Source organism: Ischnura elegans, chromosome 5 (genome assembly GCF_921293095.1).
Source record: "Ischnura elegans chromosome 5, ioIscEleg1.1, whole genome shotgun sequence".
NCBI lineage: Eukaryota > Metazoa > Arthropoda > Insecta > Odonata > Coenagrionidae > Ischnura > Ischnura elegans.
Window position 1 is genome coordinate 131,296,111 of NC_060250.1, and position 22,772 is coordinate 131,318,882.

At 42.2% G+C, this 22,772-nt stretch overlaps 1 protein-coding gene across 5 annotated transcripts in view; it reads left to right on the forward strand.

The window, feature by feature from the left end:
* Window positions 1-22,772, forward strand: part of LOC124159564 (WD repeat-containing protein 47) — a 569,600-nt gene that overhangs the window by 534,880 nt on the left and 11,948 nt on the right. For all 5 annotated transcript variants that reach the window (XM_046535460.1, XM_046535459.1, XM_046535462.1 and 2 more), the window contains one exon: window positions 22,520-22,710. In XM_046535460.1, the coding sequence (XP_046391416.1) occupies window positions 22,520-22,710 (191 nt within the window). The remainder of the gene's footprint in view (window positions 1-22,519; window positions 22,711-22,772) is intronic.

Consider the following 22,772-nt stretch of genomic DNA (forward strand, 5'->3'; position numbering starts at 1 on the left):
AGTATTTTACTATCGCGTTCTCATTAAGCCACTTCCTTGTATGTTTGTTTTCCCTTCCGGACAAAATGTTGCAGCTTAAAGTGAGCCCATTTGCCAATTTGACTTATAATATCAGGAGCAGCCATTTTCGACAATTAACGTCATTGTATTAATCGCTCACCTTCAGTATAAATTTTAACCATTTGTAATAATCCAAAACTGTTCCGCTATTCGGGGCTGAGCGAATGTAAACAATCGCGTTTACATGAGAAACACATTTATTTAAATAAAAAAAAGAAAATATTAAAATGCATTAATGTAAAAATCCACGTTTTTATTGGAACTAATAAGAGGAAAATCCGTCCGTCCTGCCTCAATCCAAAGTTCCTCGCATGAATTGTACAGCTAAAGGCTGAAAGAGTTGTGCGCGTCATTTTCACAGTCTTAAATCAAATTATTTCTCAGCAAATATTCGTGACAATTCAAAGCATAAAATCTGAAGTGAATGATGATGAATTTATATCGCTCCCGAATCAAATGTAAAGTGAATGCTCGCCTAATTTTTAGTTTTGAATGTGTAATATTTCAAATTCGAGCGTTGGATATTCGGTGAAGACATGGTGGTTTACTTTCTTCTTCTTAGGACGATTAATAACGTGGCTTTTTAAATTAATTGCTTTATTAACTGAGCTATGATTCTACTTATGGTACCACGAAGTGTTTCGAAACCTTCGGAAAGCATAAGAATCGATATAGATCTCACGTACTTCGGCTACCCTTATTACGGTTTCCAGGGGCTACTGTAATGGCAATCGCCTGGCTAAACCCTGATTTTATATGTGGCATGTTACGTACCCTCTTGATATGCATTAGAAAGTTTAGTCCAGCTTGAGCCTAAAGGCGGCCATAGCCCTGCACCGATTACTCTGAATAATCCATTGGTCCATGGCGTGGTGTGCGGAAGTGGACCGTAGGCCACATGCAACGGCGGGCGGGCAAATGGGCCGATTTCTAATTCGCCGCCACCCCCATTCCCCTCCCCTCCCCTCGGCCGCCCTTTGATGAGTTCATCCAGATGACGCGAGAGGGCGGGATTGTTGCTCGCTCACCCCGCGTGTGTTTACTTCCGTCGACTCTCGGAGGAGTGGCTATGCTAAACTGCCAGTCACGAATATTACGATAAAGCTGTTCGGTCCATTCGGTCTCTAGAGGTGCTCTCACTCACCGGGCATTTGAAATGGAATACGGTGATGATCTTAGGTTTTCCCGGCGTATCAGTTGTAGAAAGGTTTCTCGGGTTTTCAAAGGGCGGCCGGGAAAACCCGAGAAACTTTTTTTTTGGAATAGGTTGGTTCCCTATTATTTTTTTATTGCCTTAATCGAAAGATGATTACTCCTGGAGTACGCATTTCACGCTTTTAGATTTTTAAATGACTATTTTTTATCTATGATCTATTTTTCGCGATTAAATGAAAAGTGAAAAATTTCAAGCGCGCGAAAACGCGACGGCTAAGTATGAATGCTGGGAAAACCCCGTGTGACGACATTCTGGTTCCCGCTTCCGACTTGTGAGGTGACCTTGGGGCGAGAGTACATATGTGCTTCGCTGCGATGCAGGCTGCTAGCAGGTAGCAGAGTACCCTGCTAGCAGATAGCGATTGGCTTAACTAAGGATTATTAATACCTTATCAAACGAATGAAACTTTCCGACCTTAGGCAGTTTTAATAAGTGATTATTAAGACGTTTCCCTGAGCTATGTGCCCCATGCATGCATTGATAATCTCAGACAATGTAAAACTCCTATCTACTCGTATAGACACTAGGTCCCTGTGACGTCACGTTGAGTGGAATCGCAGGGGACCCAATCTGGCCTTCTTCAAATGCGGTTAAAATTGACCACTGCCATTCTTCTAAATTGAGATTTGTAAAACCGAATAATTTGTATATTATGAATACACTAATGGTGAGTAACGAATCGCAATCAATGCCTTTCGTTTCCTTTGATGAAGGAAATTACCCTATTGCCCAAGTCAACACTCGCGTGGCTGACAGCCGAGCGATTTGAACTTCGCGGGTGAATAAATTTACCGTAATTAGTGCTATTCACCGAAAGTTATATTCCTGATGATATTATCTATCTAATTCATAGATTTTAAATCCCGTTTGTCGAGATTGCTAGTAAAATTTGGCCTTCATTGAGAATAAATGAATATCTCTTCGCCGCGATGTGGACAATTTTGAAAATTGATGATAATGAGACCGCATAATGGCAGTGAAAAGTGGCGGCATTAATGAAGATTCATTGGAATGACATCGGGGGCCTTGTCTCTGAAGTCCCTTTGCTGCGAGCTATTAGGGTCAGTGAAATGGGGCTGCCTCCTTTCAGAATGAAGTATCACACTACATTATATACAAAGCTGTCACACTAATCCGAACAACGAATTTTAACTCGCCGTCTAATTAGTTTTAATTCTCAATTTTTTGTGTTAACTTTTAAAATGCGCAGTTAAAAAATTCTTATCGATGTTGGGGTCATATTGCTCTTGAAACGAGTTCTCACAGGCAGCATTATAAATATTTGTAAAATTCATCATTTAATATTTTCATTTTTATGTACTTTTTGTCTTTAATTTTCCTTAATCTTTTACGTCTTAATTTAATAACATAATAAAATTATACCACTTCCTATTTGACAATTGTATTTCATGCAGTGGCTATAACTCACTCATATTATAATCCCTATTCATCCATATTCATTTGGTACGTTAGAAATATTTGAATGCCCCGTTAAAATAATATTACCACAGAGAGCATTCTACCGAAAGAAAGATCTGCTTACTGTGGGAAATTTTTGCGTGGAAGTAAGAAAACAATTTTTCAGAACTTTTATTTGGAGTAGCCTTTTCTAAAGAAGTGAAGCGTGGGCAATGGCAGGAGCGGGTAAGTCAAGGGTGTAGGATTACGAAATGTGCTAGAGTAATGAGAATTACGTGAATCTATCGAGAAATTACTTAATGAGGAAGTCGTAATTAGAGCAGGAGGGAAGACAAGCCTCGTAGATACCTTTATTAGAAGACGAAACAACGCAATCGGCCGTATCTCGAGGCATGATGATCTGATGAAGACAAACGTGAGGGATCAGGTAGATGGCAAGATTGTGGAGGGAAGACTGCGAATAAAATATATGAAGCAGGCGAAGAAGAATGTGAAAGAGGAGACATATCGATGGCCAAGATCTAAAAACACGTTTCTCAAAAATAGCAAATTTTCATTTGAGCAAAAAAAACGATTAATTTCTTTTACTTGCACACTGAAATTAAAAACCAAAAGTTCATAAAACTGAAAAAGCATTCATTTGCAAATGAAGAGTTGTTCTTCGCTTGTATTTTATTTTTTAATGTTATCTCACTTTGTTTAAGATACCTGTCTCAAACCGGCCGAATTTCAGATACTTTTTGTTTGAGCTTGGCCATCGATATGTAGATGTGAAAAGATTCGCTGGCAGGGGAATTCAGTGTTGAGCTGCGTCAGACATATCGTGGGATTGCTGATGATGAGGTATTTTTAAGTGCAATTTTTTTCTCCATATACTCCCCTCGGCTGCTACCTGCCCTTTCACGCATCCATATCTACCGAAAACGACGCCATTCCATTCACTGTGGATGTTTCTTCATTTGGCTCGCCGTGATGAGCCTAGCGGTGGTTCCTCTGGTCACGCTCTCTCCCGCTGGCCTGAATGGCCTACATGATTGCAGCGCTATCTGATGGACTCGAATGTAACGACGTTATGGGATTCCTCATCCGTGTTTTTTATGTAGGCACCGCGCGAATCTCCTCCGGGACGATTTTTCGTTTTCAGTTTTCCTGGTTTTCCGATCAGTGAGATGTTCACCGAGAGAGATGCGCTTGTCATAGCCTGTTATTATCATCTGGTCTTCCTTTTCCTCGAATAAAGTACCTTTTTAGTCCTTACATCGGGTAAATTCTTCTTACACTAAAAAACGAAACTTTGTATTTTCCCTTTATCTGATCAATGCGCTGTAAGCCGAGGAAAGATGGCATGGAACGAGGCAAGGTGCACAGGCCGCTGCGATTCGTAAAATGTTCCGTGTTAACCTACTTTAGGGGACTTCTCATTCCCCCTCAACAGGATGTATATTGTCTGTGAAACCTGGTGTGTTACTGAACAAAACGTACGCTATCATTTTGGAATTTTCAGTAGGCCTACATTTGCCTGTTTCTCAATTATAAAAAAATTCATGTTAAATAAAAACTTTTGGGCTATGTCGCCGTGCCAATTTTTGGGTGGCCCCAACGTTTCCCGACCGATGCTTTGATCGCTTTCTCAAGGGATTCTGATGAGGTAGGAATTTATAGTTATCCATATGTATAGTTACCCGTGTCAGAGGGTAGAGGGAGGGGAGCGGGAGATTGGAGGTGCAGGTTGTCCATTGTTTTTCCGGATTACGTGTTGCCAAGTGCGACTTATTTTAAGGCCGGTGTCCTTGTTGAAATTGTTCTTCTCCTCTTTATATATTTCTATGGCTTCTCTGACGAGTCGCTGTATAAAAACCTTTTATTTTGGAAACAATTTTTACTTCCTTAAGGTTGATTGTGTGGCCCCTGCGCTGCGTGTTCGGCTACCGCGGACTTGGTTGACTGCCCGAGTCGAAATGCTCTCTCGTGCTCCTCTGTTTAGACCGATCTGCCTGTTTCGCCCATGTAGTTGAGGAAATCTTGAGGTGAAATTTTCAAATTTGAGACGTAGGTTAATATTAGCAAGGGTCATTTTTACATATACTGTGAATTTCAAGATAAGAGCAAAATTATCCTTTTAAATTCTTAAATATTATTCTTTAATAACATTACTCCGTTTTTGCTTCTTTTGTTAGCTCCGTAGCTGCCCTCTAAACATTGCACGTATTGCTACAGAAACTGAGTTTTCCTCTAGGACAGTGAAAGGCGGAGCGTTACGTGAGGTCGAGATCAAATACGGTTTCTATTCATTGGCCTACTCTTGGCACGGATAGCGTTGTGTTCGCCTTGTTCTCTTCCTTATTCGGAATGCTGAAGCTTCACTCTTAAGCTATATCTTTGAAAGATGGCCTTGGTGCACGACCTTCAAATGTGCTCTTCCTTTCCTGCCCGCTGTTGTTTTTCAATCGGCTGTCTCCAAATAACGGCTTCCCCCGCGCTCTCTCGTCGTAACGTCGCAGAGCATTGTGACCTTGAGCGCAAATTTGGGGCAGCAGCGAGTGCTTTTTTTAAAATACCATTCCAGCAGAGGATATTGTGAGGACTGTTAGAGGCTACTCAGGCGTCGTTGATATGTCTACATGCAGCCGAATGGTGGCGCAGCGAGGGGGGGTTTAGGGGGATAAACCCCCTCCCCCCCCAGAGCTCAGAGAAATTTTTAAGTTTAATCCATTTTACTTAATTGGATTGATATTACTAAAAGAATAGTTATTATTATATTTTCTCCTTTTTCTTGACCTTATTTTAATATATAAAATGATGTTTCCTGGAGTTTAGGTCAATAAATTAAAAGTTAGCAGCCAACGTTTCGTTTTATTTTAAAAACATCTTCAGGGCTATGTTAGAAAAAAAAAAATTATGAAACAATATAAAATGCAGAGAATTAGGCAATATACAATATATATACATAAAAAAGGAGCAATCGTGCCTTTTTTTATATAAACAATATAATTAATAGAAATATATATAAACATATATATATGAACATATATATATTCTAACATAGCCCTGAAGATGTTTTTAAAATAAAACGAAACGTTGGCTGCTAACTTTTAATTTATTGACCTAAACTCCAGGAAACATCATTTTATAAAAGAATAGTGTAAGAATTAACAAAATATCTCTCAGAAAGCCGAAAAACACACCATTTTGAACCATTTATTTTAAAATTTCGCAGTTTATTAACCTCGCACCTTCCGCTTACCCTGGTGGGTATTCCATACCCCCACACACCCCAGTATTTGTTGCACCTAACCCCCCCCCCCCCCAGCCTTAATTCCTGGCTGCGCCCCTGCTGCCGAAGTATGTTTGTGAAATCGCATCACAATCGTGGGCTGCCGCGTGGCCAATCTCTGCTCCTGCTGCTCTGCAGCGTTGCTAGTTTTCTTTTTAGAATCCTCTCTGGTAGGATATAGCTGAAAACTTAAAATTAATAGCATAACATTACGGATTATGAACGACGGGAAGGTTGCGAGGAAGTGTCCGCTAGGCGGCGTCCCCCACGTAACAGCCACTGATCAATGAAATTGCTATTCACTCGGACCCGAAATCGAAGTTCAATCAAATCATTCGGTGGACGGATGGACGGGAATGAAAAAAAAACAATCCATTCTCTACACTACTATTATGGAAACAATGTATTACAAGAGTGTTAACAACAAGAAATCACGTGACGCGCGAAGCCGAAGATAAGCTGAAAAGCGTTGATCCGATCGGAATGCATTGTGTGTCGTTAGCAACGTATCTGAGCTAGGGTTAAGGCCGTCCGTTTTTCGTCTTGCGCGAGAAGAACACTAAGGATGGGAAAACTAAGGGTTTCAATATTTTTCAAACTCCATCACATTAAATGAATACGGACGCGGCCGTCCAAGTTTTTTTCTGAGGAACCTCATAAACGACTGCTTTTATTTATGCGTGAATCAAGAGGAGCGCTTTCCCTGGCTCAACTACGCCACGGCGGCCACGGCCACACTATTCAATTTTCGCGGAGACGCCACTTGGAAAGCACTACTTTTTTCTCTCTCACTCGTGGGATACTGTTTTTTTTGTTCGAGTGAAACGTCTCTCATTTTCACTTCAAGCACGAGGCGCTCAATTTTCCTTTCCTCGAGGGAAGGAGACCTTGATGCCTTCGAAGGGCAGTCCACGCGCCCGAGATCTCGAGTGTCGTCAAAGAAGGGAACCGCATCAGGAGCAGGAGTCGAATCAAATCAGGGAAAGCGAATCGCTTCAAGGCCGCGTCGTTTCCTGGTGGCACTCAATGCGCATTTTGAAGCCTTTTCACTCGCCTGGGCCTGGGACGCACGACACTTAAATGTATCTAACTGAGAGCTCGTGGGTGTGTGCGACCAAAATTGATTTTCGTTAATTAATTTTCTTCAAATACCATTATGAGTATTTTTTTAAGTCTTACTATCTCCTTGCATATATTTTCACTTCCTTTACCTCCCGTCCTATTAAGTGTCTGGACCCGTAGCCTCTCTTTAGTTTTCGTGAGTTAGAGATTTTTATTTTTTACTTAGTGAATATTCTTTGATCTGTTTTATGGTATTAGCAACAGCAAAATTTTTTATTTTTTCCACGACAAAAATCATTTATTAATTACTAACATATCAAAATCCTTACCATCCTTAACATTTGTCAAATGTTAAATGGTATATTTTTGTCTCCGAGTTTCTTCATTAAGTTCCAATCGTTGAGGATGAAATTGTAATAGTAAAACAGTTGGTGAAGACCTAAATACCTTTTATTGGCCAATACTCAAAAATAAACTGATAACAATCCAATTATTTCAATGATCAAGAAACGCAGTCATTGAAGTAATATGAAAATGAATTCCATGTAAACATGTAAAGCATCTCTCTGAGGTGACGGGACGGTAGCCTCCGTTTCCGGAGGTGTGACGTGAAGCGACGTGTCGGGAGAGATGCGGAAGGGATGAGGGTGGGAAAGCGGCGACGTGTGGGTGGATGGGGTGGTGTGAGATGAGTGAAGTGAATGAGACTCATAATCGATTCGATGGTCGTTGATGAGAGGGGTACGACGGAGGAAGATTAAACCGCTGATTGGCAATGCTCAGGACACTTGGGCTACAGTTCCGGAATAGATACAAGGATAGAAATTGTCCCGATTCGATGGTTGGAAATTGATTAAGCCGTCTGGCAGTATGAACCTGACTGTGAGATACCTAGGTATGAATTTAGGGGAATTCGTTTTCACCCGTAAAGGCTTGGTTTCTTTTGAAAATCAGGGCGCATTTTCATTGGTTTTAAAATACTACCGCAACGTGTCGTTGAGTGCAGTGCGATCCGTTAATTCTCAGTATTTGATGCCGTGAGGAATACAACTGTAAAGTTGTGAATTTGATGAATCTCATCATCGCGGATTAAAATTTCGATTAATATTTTGTTTCTCCGTGAAGTTCGGATCGCTCTGTCAGTTAGAGACGCTAGTGGCGACTTCACTAAGTGCATTGAAATGCGCGGTGGGTGACCGGCTCGAGAATCCTCTCAATAAGTAATGCGATAAGTATTGAAAACATTTAATCAGGTTCAATTACAATTACACTTTCAAATTTTTAATTAATTAAAATTAAAAATCACTCATTGAAAAGTATTCGGTAGGATTACTATTACATTTTATTTTTCTTCTGCATTAAATAAATGCCAGCGCTGTCTTTATATCTTCTCAAACAAACGCTATTGCTTATATTATTTAAAATGCCTCATTTATCAACTTAAGGTAGTATAATTGAATATATTCTGTAAAAGATGTACCCTTGTGAATGAGTTTTATGTAGCTAGAACTGCGTTTCGATCGGCGCGCGGGGAAATAACATTATTCATTCACCTCTTTCAGTTTTTGTTTTACTATTTTAATGTTACTCTTAATTTCTTCTCTTCCACTGATATCTTATATACTATTTTTTTTTAATTTTGTATGATATTTACTTTATAATAAAAACTTTGATTTATTTTCAATCCCTAGTAGCTATAAGCCCTCAATGTCTTTCTTGCCTCCGATGAACGCCACCTATGCCAACCACGTGTCTTGATCAAATTGCTCGAACTCATTGCTGGTTCTTCTGTTCGTGAAAACGAGAAAACATTTTTTGATCCCTTTGCTTTTTCCTAAAACTTCCCTCTCCTTCCATAAAATGTTTTCTCCCATTTTTCCGTACTTGATCATCGATGAAATTGGAATCCGTATAGTGATCGCACTGCAGAGTGATGATTGGTTATTGTCAATGATATGTTGAGGGAGTGAATCATTGAAAGGTGTCGTTTGGGAAATGGAGCTGCGTGTGTCTCCGATCACGGGCGATGTTAGATGACTTGCCGATTATTTTCCCCCGTCGTCGGCTGCGCTGCGTCTCAATCACGCGTGGCCGCACGCACCCTCCGCGTGCCCTCGCTCTCGTGGTCCATGCGTGTGAGATCACCCAATGTGCACTGTGCTCTAAGGGCGAAGTCGGCGCTGAAAGACCGGCTTCAGTCTTGTACATTGGATAAGTTAGAAAATTAAATATTGATTACCAGATTTTTATTTACATCCTGATGATTCTCCTTCTTAAAGTTAATGGAAATAAAGTTTAAAATCGAAGTCAACTAGATGAAAACAACCGCTATCCCGCGAGCTTTTGTTTTTATTCTCATCACCGCTCCCGCTCACTGATCGCGTGTGGTGTCGTCATTTGGTCTTCCGCGCTCTTGCCGATCCGTCGACCCATAGCCCGCAGCCTCACTCCGTTTTTCCCGCCCCGAGGATTCATCTTCGCGCTGGATGAGGTGTTGTTGGCGGAAGCGCGCTTTCTCCGACTGCACGGCCAAGTGGGGCTGGCTGCTCCTGGCCGGAGGCAACCGGTGCACATCGCGGCTATGTGGGTCACTCGAGTGGTTTGGGCGGAGAGGTCTTCATCGCGGTAGTTCCCTCGGACGCTTCCCGCCGACCGGTCGCCTCTCCCTCTGTGATGTGTTGACGGAAGCCTGGGTGCAGCGAGCAGCAGTTCACGGGGCCGCAGACAGCCGCCCATCGCCCCTTATCCGCTCCGGCCCGCCGTCATGATCCGCCGGGGGCCCGTGATGGCTCTGCCCTCGCTGGGCCTGCAGCCCTTCCGCCCCTGGCCCCCCACTCCGCCCCTCGACTGCTGCCCGCCCCCCGCCAAGGGCCCCGCGATCCGCTGCGCCGCCTACGGCGAGTGTGGAGGCCTCAAGGGCGGCGAATACTACTTGGTGGCGCCGCAGCGTCGCTGCTTGGAGGAGCAGTCTGCGGTCGCGAGGGGCCCCCGGGTGCGGCCCTCGCGGGTAGAGCAGCGGTGCCCGTGCGGAGTCCGGAGGCCGCTGCAGGCGGCGGCTGCGCGGCCGGACCGCTCCCGCTCCCTGGAGGACGTTCGCCGCGAGGAAGTGGTGTATGGTGGTGCGGCGGTGGGCTGGAGGCGGAGGGCGTGGGGCGAGGGGGGCCGCTGGGGTGCCGTGGGCCGCGAGGACGTGAAGCGGAGGTCCGCCGAGTGCCTCACGAGGAAGAGGGTGAGAGAGAGCCCCGTCCAACAAATCCATCAGGGTTACACTCGAGTGATTCCCTTACGTTACTAGCGGTTGTTATGCGCGTGGCATTGGAGAGTATGATATCGATGTTTGGTCACGAACCGTCCACCTCATCGTTTAGCCTCTCGTCAGCATAAGTATATCCTAAGTTGTCCATCCGCTGCTACGACCCAGCATTCCACTCGGGGCTTTCCGTCAGAGACGCCTCGCTGCGGGCCCATGAGTGAAGGGCCCCTCACCGAAAAATTGGTTGCGTGCGTGGAACTTAAGGAGCTATTCAGTCGGAAGTAGAAGAGACTCGGCTCCTAGGATCCGGGAGATTTTTCTCTTGTTCATGTGTCATAGTATAACCTTCCTATTAAATTAGAAGGAAATCGGGGGAGAGGGGCACAGTGAATGTTCCCTCTTATATCCGGACGAAAGCAAGATCCGGCTAGGCTTAACGGAATCCTAGGAATTCAAAGTAGTGAATGATCTAGTGCTTTCTCGGCCTATTAGTTGAGTGAACTTTTATCGTGTCTTCCACTGGGTGAATGTGACTTCATTTCTGTCGACTTTTCGATCACCGCCTCGGTAATCGTCTTTATATACTTTTCATTCGATTCGGAAGTTCCTGATGACGATTGCAGAGTCGTTGATGGAAACGTTGATAGGAACAGTGCTACAAAACCGAAGGAAGATCCGAGAAAAGTTAACTCAATTCGAAGTGACATTTACGGAGTACAGTTCACCAACTGGTATTGTTCGCACTCTGACGTGGGAGGAGTCTACTGCGTCATCTCAAAATAACACTCGGTCTCAAATAGTCTACTTTTCTATGATGCTGGGGAATTGCACGTAATATCCTGCGGTATCTGTTTCGGCAATGTCCTCTTGGAACCAAAACCGTCCCTTTAACTTTCAGAGGCACGCGCAGTAATTCACCTTCGAACCTCAGAGTGGTCCTAGAATCGACAAAAATGATGAAATAAGAAGCTTTTTACCGAACTCATAGATGGAGGAATTCGTTTGTCCCCCGTACAACTAAGGACTAATAAATGCTACTTGGGGCTCAGCAATCGAATGTCTCAAACCAAAGTACACCTTCTTTACTCTTAGTTCGTGAACAGCTGGTGTTCTAACATCCTTTGCCAGACGTTTGAGGCGAATTGCGTGGTATTGTCTTGATGTGCAGTGTGCATTGTACACCCCTCTCCATTTAGCCACCACTTCAGCTCGACCTTCCTCAGTGACACGCAGTTATACGCATTAATTTACTTGATCACTCGGGAGGGATCGGCTGGGATTCGAATACAGGTTTACATAAATACCGAAGCAGCATTCGAAGCAATTATTTATCTTACATTGTGGTCATCGCGCGTGCTTGATGTGCTCAAGATTTTCTTTTTGTTGTGGCCGTAAAATCAATTTTTCTGCGAACGTTCCCCAGTGGTGACTTCAACGAGCGGTGCCATGGCGTTCTAGCTATGTCAACCGTCACTATTTTTTCTTTTAATTTGTGGTATCCATCAAAAGGTTTATGAAAAAAAAACTTTATTAACGCCTCCGTTATTTTAAACTAAGCGAACCGCATGTCACTATTTAATCGCAATATCAGTCACAATTTTCGATCCATCCCATTATTGTTTCCGTAATTATGTGTAAAGGAAGGGTAGTTGAAATTTGCAACGGAGGCCTTAATAGGGGAAAGGAATGATAAATGTATCCCCCCTTCCGTACGTAACCACGAAAACAGTAATAGTATAAACAAATCGAAAATCTGCTTAATGATGGCGGTTATTCACTGATATTCGCGTCGTATACTTTAGAACAAAAGTGGTATTAGTAAAACTTTTTTGTGTACAAACCTTAAGTTCGCCGTGTCTAGAGGGATACCTTATTAGATTGAAAGAGTGAAATTGGAAAACAACCATCATTTCGCGTTCAATGCCTGTATTTGCTGAAATATTTACTATGAATCAAATTTAGTACCTACTTCTAAAGTCGAGGCTTATATTATATTAGGCGGACACTAGTCTCTTCAAACGGACGATCTTTTATTCTTCGAGAACCGTAGCGAAATCAACGGAATAGGTCCACTATTAGATTACCTAGGCATGTTAATTTGATGGCACACGATTGTAGTTGTGATCACTCATCGCGTGTTACTTCTTCTTTCTTTTTGAAAGTTCGTTTGTTAGCTTAATGTTAGCAAATTACCTAATTTTAATTTTGGAAACGTCTTAAAAACTATTGTAATGGGAACTTAAACTCTTAGAATTGTTTTCTGTATCATTTCCTGTAAAATGATAAGCATTAGTTTTGCGTCTGTTGAACTTAGTCAAGACAACAAATGACGGCGTATAAGCGTATCTCTGACGCAAGTAGAAGTAGCAAGACGATGTAATTTGGGCAAATTGCGTTCGCGTGATGGTATTAGTAAGTATGGTTGCTCTTATTCTGTGGCCTTCATGATCTTACTCTGTAACCCTACCGTTTACACTTTTTATCCGGTTCGACATGCTGTGATAGGCGGCAGTCATCTGTGAAAACCTTAGTATTTCGCGGAGTTAACTCTCTGATCGCCTATTGGCTACCCCTGCGTATGCCATTAAGTGCAATCAAGCTATTCATCGAGCGAGACGAATGGGGAATCTCGAAGGCACAGTCATTCTGATGGCAGGCCCGTAAGAAAATATAAATACCGTTTTGGAAAGTAATTGAGGAAAAGCTTCCACCTGCTGGTTTGCTGACAAGTGCAGTTTTATGTATAATTAAAAACTAGTTTTCGACTGGTTGGGATGCCGTTTCCTCGTGACATGATGGAACAGTTAATCAGGGCGGTCGGAGGCGCTCTCTCCTTCCACGCACACAAACCCCTTCCCTCCCCCCCCCCCCCCCTCACTCCCGGAAAGCACTTTGATTTATTATTTTCACTCTATGTTCACGTTTTTCGCACTTTGATGTTATGTTGTCTGTTTGGAGTGTGTGGATCCATTCACGTCTTATTATTAAATTATTCATGTCTCGTTGAGAGCGTGTTTTGGGAAAATTTTCGACTGAAAAAGTGAAAGAGAAGTGCTACTTTTTACTTGTCAGGCCGCATCGTGAATACGCGGCGAGCATATGGGATCCGGCGGAGGAAGGTGTCAGCCGTGAACTTCATTAAATAAGGAGGAAAGCTTCGCGATTCTTCGAAAGCAGCTGCGAGCGAACACAGCTTTTTCGTGAATTAGACTACAGTAGCCGCTAGAGACTCGGAGGCTATGTACTAGGCTTATATTGTTTGAGCTGTTAAGAACATTCATCTTTCAGAGTAACTTGGGGAACGTCTTAGAACCTCAATACGTTTCTATATCCACTGGCATCGATCTTGTGGGGGACACTTCCCCCCCCCCCCCCCGCAATATTTGATATTTAGGATATGCCTCAAAGAGAATTAATTTAATGTCGTTATTGTGAATTAGCGTTAAAGGGGTAAAAAAAAAGCTTTAAAATCACAATTTCCATGATTTTTTTTATTTCTGGGGGCTACCGGACCTTTTCGGGGGGCTACCCCCTTCTACTGGAAGGTTTTCCACACCACCCCCTAAGCTTCCCGGAACACCGTCCACCACGAAGTTTGACTACAATCGACGCCAATATCTAGATCCGACAGAAACGATAAAAATAAGAGAGAAATTTTGCCGAAAGGATAGGCGTAGGAACTCGTTTTTCCCCTGAACATTAAATTCTTTCGAATTACCGTGCCGAAGACGAGTCTATTTAAGTGACGTTGCTATCCAAGTTGTCATGTTTTGACCACACAACCTGTATTTTCACTTATAATCATTTAAGCAATCGCCATAAATTGAGGTTAAAATAAATAGACAATAAGCAATTAAATGTCATTATTGTCGGCACAGTACTTAAAAATCATTTTATTCAATAAATTTGACACCACGGTTCAACCAAGAGTGATCGTTGCGGCCAAGAAGCTTCACCCTCAGTGAAGTTAAACATGTTTTATAGTTAACTTAAGGCATATATCATGAGACTTTAATGGCTGTATCTTCAGTAGTTTGGGCTGTGCGTTGATGAATGTATGAAATAAGTCACTCAGGACGCCTTGCCTTCTGTGTGAGAAGATTAATCATTCCGCAGTCTGCGTCTGATTAATCATACCTACGTATAAATCTGGTCACAAATTGTGCGACATATAAATCCTGAAGACGATGTCTTGGGCATGGAAGCAGCATCCTGTCCAACAGGGGCATCCTTTCAGTTGTTGACCCACTGGCGACCCCGAGAGATTTTCACCCAGCCACGTGCTATTTGGATCGCATAGCATCTGGTGTGAGAAGTGGAAGAAGGTTCTCGAACCGCCGCGGCGGACCAGGTTCGTCGTCTCATTACTATGCGCCCCCCGTGCTGCCGTTCTCTCCTTATTTCCTGGCTGGTCATGTTCGTATATATTCATGCCACGAATATTGCCATGGAGGATTCATCAGACGGACACGAAATATGTTATCAACGACCCGCGCCATTAATTGGGTTTACACAAGCCGCCAGTCGCGTCGCTGACAGGCAAAACGATCCGATTTTCAAGGAGAAACAGGCCATAACGAAGGCTGTTTACCGAAATTTGCGTGCGTAATGGTGTGATGCATCTAACCCATAACTTGCAAAATGCTATTCCCCGCAAGTGCACTATTACAAATATTGAGAATGAATAGACCTCCCTCCAATCATCGCCGCTCTGTGGACATTTTTGAAAACCGATTCAAAGTCTCCCAAAGTGCCGAGGGCATAAATCAAGTGTCTACGGGACGGATTGGGGTCTCCTCTCTCTGCCGTGCCTTTGATCCAAACTTTCCGATCATTTTGCGTTCGCCGCGCTATCCGTTGTGATTAGCTTTATTGTGATGAACGTTCTTATTCACTCTATATTGTTTTCATCGTTAAAAAAAAGCTTCATTTAAAGCAGAGCCTAAATAGGTACCTCTTCCTATTTCAATGGCGTTCTTTAAAGAAGTGTACCATCTCGGTAGTCCGACACATATGCAGCCGCGACATTATTGGGAATTATAGAGAAAGGCCATATTACTGGAAATGAATGGGAAACAGGTGCAAGTCGCCAGCATCATTTCTATGGTATTAATTTAAAAATTGCTTGCAGACATATTAGCGGACCATTAATGTAAAATAACTTAGTTTTCTTTTCCCGATGTGGCTTGTGGATCACGTGAGCAAAACGTCATTCAAATCATACAGTAATTGCGCAGACCCGCACGCATGTACCAAATAACAAAAAAATACTACTATGTATTGAAAAATATTTCGTTTGCAACTTGATGGATTGTTTTTGCTGATCAGGCCGTCGTCTTGGTGGTGGTCGTCAGTCGTGGTCACCGCGCATTGCTGGGCGTGTCGGATTACCGACTCGAATTGATTATCCGACTGTAATATTTAATGATGGGTAAACATATTAAGTAATGAGAGCAGGAGAAGCGAATGTGCTTTTAAATGCTTCATTCTGATACTATCTCCATAAAAAAATAATGTGAAGTTTTTTAAAATAATTTTCTATAGTGTATAATAAACGATTGTCTATCAAGGTATTAGGACCCGAAATTCGCTCTTTGGATTCGTGTCTGAGAAATGAATATCGTTATCAGCAATGTTCACAAGTAAACTGGAATAATAGTATACTAGACTTTTTGACATCGTATCCTAATTCTGCATGATCAGGTAATTGAAATGTCGGAAAGAAAGATTTCGAGCGACTGTAAGTGTGAACCATTTGCTTCCATAGTTATCCGAAGTTTCTTAAATCAGCATATTTCCTGCGTAATTAAGTTGAATCCTTCGGTATATGCGATGCAAATTGATATCTTTCTCGTCAAAGAGCATCGGCCACTCTTGAATGAGCTTTGCTTTGCCATTGGACGAGATTTCCTTTCTCGGCGCATAATATTCAATTAGTTTTTTTCCTGATGGTAATTCGAGTTCATCGCTCCAAACCACTTTCTAACCGAAATCGAAATAATAGTCATTTACATCGAGTTTTTTTCATCATTTCCCTTTTGAATAGCTTTCATGCCAACGATGTCGATGTGAATTTCTCTCTTATTTGCTGTCTCTTTATTCTTGACGACTAAACTATCTTGTATTAGTTTAAACGCCTGAGAACCCTCCTCTATATACCTATTCGCACTATCATTACCGTTGATGGATTCAAGGGCTATATTTGTAATACCTTTTGAAAAATATTCTGATTCTCTCCGCTAAACATTCTCTTCATTTCTCTCGACGATTCAAAGTCTACGCGAAGCGTTCAGTGGCGGATATATATGGGGGATGCAGGGGGCGCCCCCCCCCCTAGCGGAGCCGTCCGCATTGCCAAACATTGCAGAACAACAATTGTAACTTTTTTATATCATTGTCTTGTAAATGCGCATTATGAGTTTAAATAAAACTTTCTTAAACTTTGCATTGGACGTAATTAGTTGTCATTGCTACAAAAGTAAAGGTACCTCAAGATATCTTTTGCCCCCCCCCCTTGAGTTTTTTCTGCATCCGCTACTGAGAGCGTTGGTATTATTTTCCGGTCGCGTGAATTTGATTTCCCATCAGAATGCCAATTGACGTATTTTGGACGGGAAGGTGATTGGAATCACTCTTAACTCGGTCATCAGGTTCAGCTCATTCTCCCCAACGCCTCCAACGCGTGGACATTAACCCGATGATTGGTTTCTGCGCTTGCGAGTGTCAATCTTCAAGGCGTTCTTCCTCTTGTATAGGCCGCAATACACGGCGAATGATTTAATTCGCATGATCATTCAGCATGATCATGCACATGATCATTCACCGTGTATGACCGAACAATGCGCGAATGAACCTTCATGCGCATGATCATTCAGTGAAAATTATAACATGTTTTATTTTGCTCGCATGATCCTGTGAATGATCACGTCATCATTCAGCATGATCATTCGCATGATCATTCACCGTGTATAGCGGCCTTTAACTCAAGTCTTTGCTCAATAAAACATATGATCTATGCGTTTAAGAAATAGAATTCAACCTCATCAAACATCTTGGATCCGTTGTTTTATCCATTTATATCAATTCACACCAATGTGTACTCGGTGGTTAAGAGTTTAATTGCTAATATTAAATCAGTTGCTCGTTGATTCTTTGGAGAATTTATTTCGTTAAACTTTAACGAAGGTTTCACGAGTTCCCGACCAGGTAATGGTGATTGTGAGCACCAATGTATATGGCTTGGTCTGCCGGTCTGGTTATGAGGGACTGTCAGACGATGTTGAGTTTCGCGACGGTAAAATTCGTGGCAATGTAACCTGCTCAGAGATATTATCTGCAGTTATAAGATGCTGCCTCCAAGAATTCAGGCATAGAAAGTTGATAGTAATGTGGAATTATGTTCTACGGCACGCGCGTCAGATGAGGGAGTGAAAGCGAAAACGTAGACCTTTGCGTCTCATGTCAGAATTTCAATGTCCTCACTATTTTCTTAACTCACGCTCGAGGATAACTACCTCCCGTCGTTTTCAGATCTTTGCATCAATATATTTGCGTCAAAGAGAAAGTTGGAGTATTTTTTTTTCTCCTCATCCTCTTCTTGTGACAAGTATTTTTTTCTTACAGCGACGGAGAAATTGACGAAATTCCTGCGTTGTTCCCAGAATCGAATGAAAGTAAAGGAGGGCGTTGGAGCAAAGTCGTGGCTCATCAGCTTCGTCTGATGTATTTTCCACTGGCAAGTAACAGGCTGAGGTTTAGAAGCTGTTTCGTAGTGGTCTACTGCTGAGTAATCCAGACGCATAATGGACGCGTCGAACGCGGTACACAGCGCTGCACCGGTGAGTCCGCAGAACTCGCCCAATTAGCCAATTTGTAAATAATTGTTTAAAAACCGCATAATATGTTTCCGTTGTCAGCGTAAGTGATATGTTTGCGTGAAAGAAGAAAACTTGAAATTACCGTGGAATCAATCATTATTGCTGATAGCATAAATCGTCATTTTTCTTTCTTATTATAATTCATATTTTCTTATATTTTATTGCTCAAAGGAACATATTATTCATTTATTTAATTTTTTCATTTCTCTTTGAATTATTTGATTAAAGTTATGAAAAAGAAGAGGCTTTTGGCCGGATAGTCGTTGGAAAGGCTCATAGGCGAGCCATTTTTTAGACAGTTGATTGTATTTTAACATCAGTCGTCTGTATTTACTGTGAGAAAATTTGCCGTCAGCTTGGGCATCTATTTTAAAAACAGAGGTAATTAATGCAGTGTAGTGGAGAACAAGAAGTTGCGTGAGGAGAAACGATTATTTTGTCTTTTACATTGTGCGAAATATCCTCGAAGAAAAAAATCATTCGCCTTGACCGGGATTCAAACCCGGATCCCCCGATTTCCGGTCGACTGCTTTAACCAGTTAAGCTATCGAGGCGTCAATCTTCCTAGGGGAAATCCTGGTGAAGGCGAATAGTACCATGAAGGCGAATGATTTTTTCTCTGTGGATTTTTCGCATAGTTTGTGAATTGCAGGTGACTCCGTAAAGGTATCACCGTGGCTAGCCCCGGTATACTTGAATTTGTCTTTTACATTTTGAAGTGAGGGAAGTTATGGAATGATGCCCTGACCCCAAGTTCTCAGGAAAAACCTTTTATATAGTCTCGGTTTTTGTACATTGATTTTATTATGAATCCCACGTTGTAGCGAAAGTGCTGACTTTATTATTGGTTCGTTCGAATTTATGGTTTTAACTTTTTTTTAAGGTTCAGGGAACACACGTGGCACACACTATTAATGGAGGATTCACTCGGTTTCGAAGCTCATGCACGATTCAGGCCACGAAATCACTGCCGCTGATCTCATTTCGTTGAAAGCCTCTGAAAACCACAGCTTGGACGTTCACGGGAGCTTATTAATTCTCGTTTCACATCCGTGGGCTTCCATTCGGTACGGTTCGGCTTCCATTCATTTTCAGCGGCGTTCGATGCGTTTGAATCGGTTTTTCGGGCATATTTTATAAACAGCGTACATCACCGGACACTTTCGCGACTCTACATAATCGGTTTCCTACGATTTCTAAACGGCCGGCGCGAATTCGTGTCCAGGGCTCACGGTGGAAGCGTGGCGTTCACATGCGCTCGTGTCAGTTTAGTTATCGTCTGAGATGTACCCATTTATATGCATTGGTGGAAAACGAAATTCTACTTGATTCAATTTTGAAAACTTTTCATAGATGTTGAAATTAACAAAATAAAAGTCATTAAAACATTTTCATGTGAGTGGATACGAATTTCAGTATGACATCACCATAAAGTTATTTTTATTTAACACTGGTACACAATTAATACAGGGTCCCACAGTGGCGCAGCGAGGGGGGTTTTTGGGGGATAAATCACCCCCCCAGAGAAATTTTTAAGTTTTATCCATTTTCCGTGATTGGATTGATATTAATTAAAGAATAGTGTAAGGATTAATCAAATATCCCTCAGAAAGCCGTAAAACTCACCATTTTGAACCATTTATCCGTATAATTCCGCAAGTTATTGATCTCGCACCTACCGCTTATCCTGGTGTGTATTCCATACCCCCACACACCCCGGTATCACTTGCACCTAAACCCCCCCCCCCCTCACCCTCCAGCCTTAAATTCCTAGCTGCGCCCCTGTGGTCCCATAGCATAAAGTACGGGAACAACGTTGTCATGTAACTGTGAAATAACAATAAACACGCATATAAAATTGAAAAGTATATGTTATTTTTTCAGCGGAATAAAATATTTAATAATGAACCAGGTATTCTACACAGCCAGTTGTTTTACGTCGTCGAGAAGGACACATCAGTAGAGACAAATCACCGATTTCTGTGCATTTACTGCTATCCGCGGTCAGTTGCTAACCTTTTCATTATTTTGGGATAGGGAAGTTTCTCTCTTTCTTCATTTATCCGGGAAGCACATTTTTAAGAAATGGAGTCCAAAAAAATGTATTTTTATGCATTAATGAATATTTTTTACGGCGGTCTGGTCTTCTGAGGTCTTAATGCAGTGCGTGCGGCCAGAATCCCCCTCCCACCGAAATGGAATGCTTTAGAATGCGAGTCACCCTATTACGTGTGATATTTGTTCGATAATCAATCAATCTGGGAGTGAAATTAGGCGAAAAGATGAGGACTCCCTTCATGAAATCTCGCGTTACTGTCGGCTCTCTCGCCTAATCGGAAGAGCGATTCATTGCAGGCAGTGGCGTAAATATAGGAATATGCTTTGGTGGGGGATTAGATGGTCAGGGGTGGCGAACCCCTCACCCAGGCAAAGGGGTCCGGGAAAATTTTTGAAAAATGACATGCCTGGAAATACATTTTTACATCATTTTGGTACTAAAAATTTACCTTTAAGCAGCTGTAGTTATTATATGTAAAACTAGACAACAGTTTTAAATATTTTTTAAATTTCTCTTAGGCTTTGGGGTGGAGGGGATCTATCCCTTTATCCCCATAGTTACGCCACTGATTACAGGTGATGTATATCAGTTACGAGGACGTATCATTCACTTGAGCGGTAAATTGCCTATTTCATCTCCTTCATATTCCTCTTTTCCTGTTCCATGCATTTCTTTGGCGGTATTCCTTAATTCCATTCTTGCCATGTACTTGTCCCTCGACGAATGCCTTCTTCTGGCCATCATGTATAAAGATTATGGCCAATTGGGTTGTTTTGCCTTCATATCAAGGTTTATACGAGACTTTTCTTCCCTCCTAATCTTCTTACGACTTCCTTAAATCTTACTCGGTCGATTCATTTGATCCTCATCATTCTTCTGGAGCACCACATTTCGAAATCCTCTGTCCTTGATCTCTCCGCCACTGTCACTGTTCATGCCTCATTTCCGTAGAGAAGCGGACTTCAAATGTTAAGTTTTATCAGATAAATTGCTTCCTTACTTCTATGCATAAATTTCCCACTGTGAGTGGATCTTTCTTTTGGTGGAAGTTAGAATTATTACGCTAAAAACTCAAGTAGATACTTAAACATTTAGAGGTGGCTCTGAGCCCTAAACTCATGAACAATTTTTAAAGTATAACCATAGAGTAAGTACATGTATACTTACTGCATTGGTATAACATACAACATAATATCTAAGTCGAAAATGAAAATTGACTGCTCTATTGGTCATAAATTTGCTGTTTTTACCTCTTAGCAACCGTTTTTAAGTAGTTAAACATTTTAGCGTGTCCAGCACGGCCACTCCTAAACGCCTAAACGCCGGGTGCTAGTGAATAATTGAATCCACGCTCACTTGATTTTGGAAGACTGATTTGAATTCCGATGGAAAGATTACACGGCTGGGGAACTTATTGTAAATACATGAAATTCACGCACCCCTGTCTTAATCTGGGTTTTAAGCTCCACTCCCTCTGTTATGCAAACTAGGGTTGAAGCATTCAGAGGAAAAGAGTCAAAAGTCAGGACGCCGCCAGCAAGATAGCTGGAGAAACTGTTGTGAATCTTTGTCAACATGGATGGTGGACGGAAATGCGGAATTCATCCAAAGCCGCAGAATCCTGCGAAGGTACATCGCCCAAGTATTCCTTTCGCAGCCTTAAAGGAAGGATAACGAGATTGCAAGTGGCAGGGGGTGGGAGGCTTGGGACAGTAAGATCTAACTCGAAAGTAGAAGAAAGAAGTGGATTGTACAAATCGCCAAGACAGTATACGACCTTATGCTTGCTAAAACTTATTTTGAAAACTTACAAATATTATCGTAGCACCTCCTTCAGTGGTAAGGTTTTATTGTGGTTACCATACCAACTGCCATTACAGCCCGTGGGTGGGTGGGTGTGCCTCCTTAATCACATGTAACTATATGAATACATGAAGGAAAAAAATAGCTTCAACTCCTCGGGTAGAACTCACCCCAAAATTCAAAACCCAGGGGCGAATGAAAGGGGGGAGGGGGGTGGGGAGAAAGAAAAAATTGAATCTTTGAGAACCTTTGGAATTAATCTTTAAGGTGGCTCTCCAATGAAAGTTTTTTTGTCACCAAACTAACTATCAGTGTTTAAAGGCAATTGCTAGGTATCTAAAAGCCACTCCTCTATGCATATTGGACTTCAGATGCACTGAGGAGTGAGCTCTACCTTTGCCTTTGAATACCAACCCTCGGGTTGCAGCGCTGTATTTAATCAGAGTGGACTGAGTAATACTGTACTAATGATGAATGTCTCTTGTGTGCTTTGCAGCCTACCAATCACCAGTCAAATTTGGACCAGAACGGTGGGCCTGCGAGGCCGCGGTTCGTCGCAGTCACCTCCTTGGAGGATGTGCAGGCTGTCCGCTGCGCTGAGTTCCACCCCAACGGCCGCTTGTACGCTGTCGGATCAAATTCAAAGACGCTCCGGATATGCTCGTACCCAAAACTGACAGATCTCAGGTTGGTGTCCATGTTTTCTTCTTAGCTCGGGGGAGCGTTAATTTTATGCATTATTTGTTCTT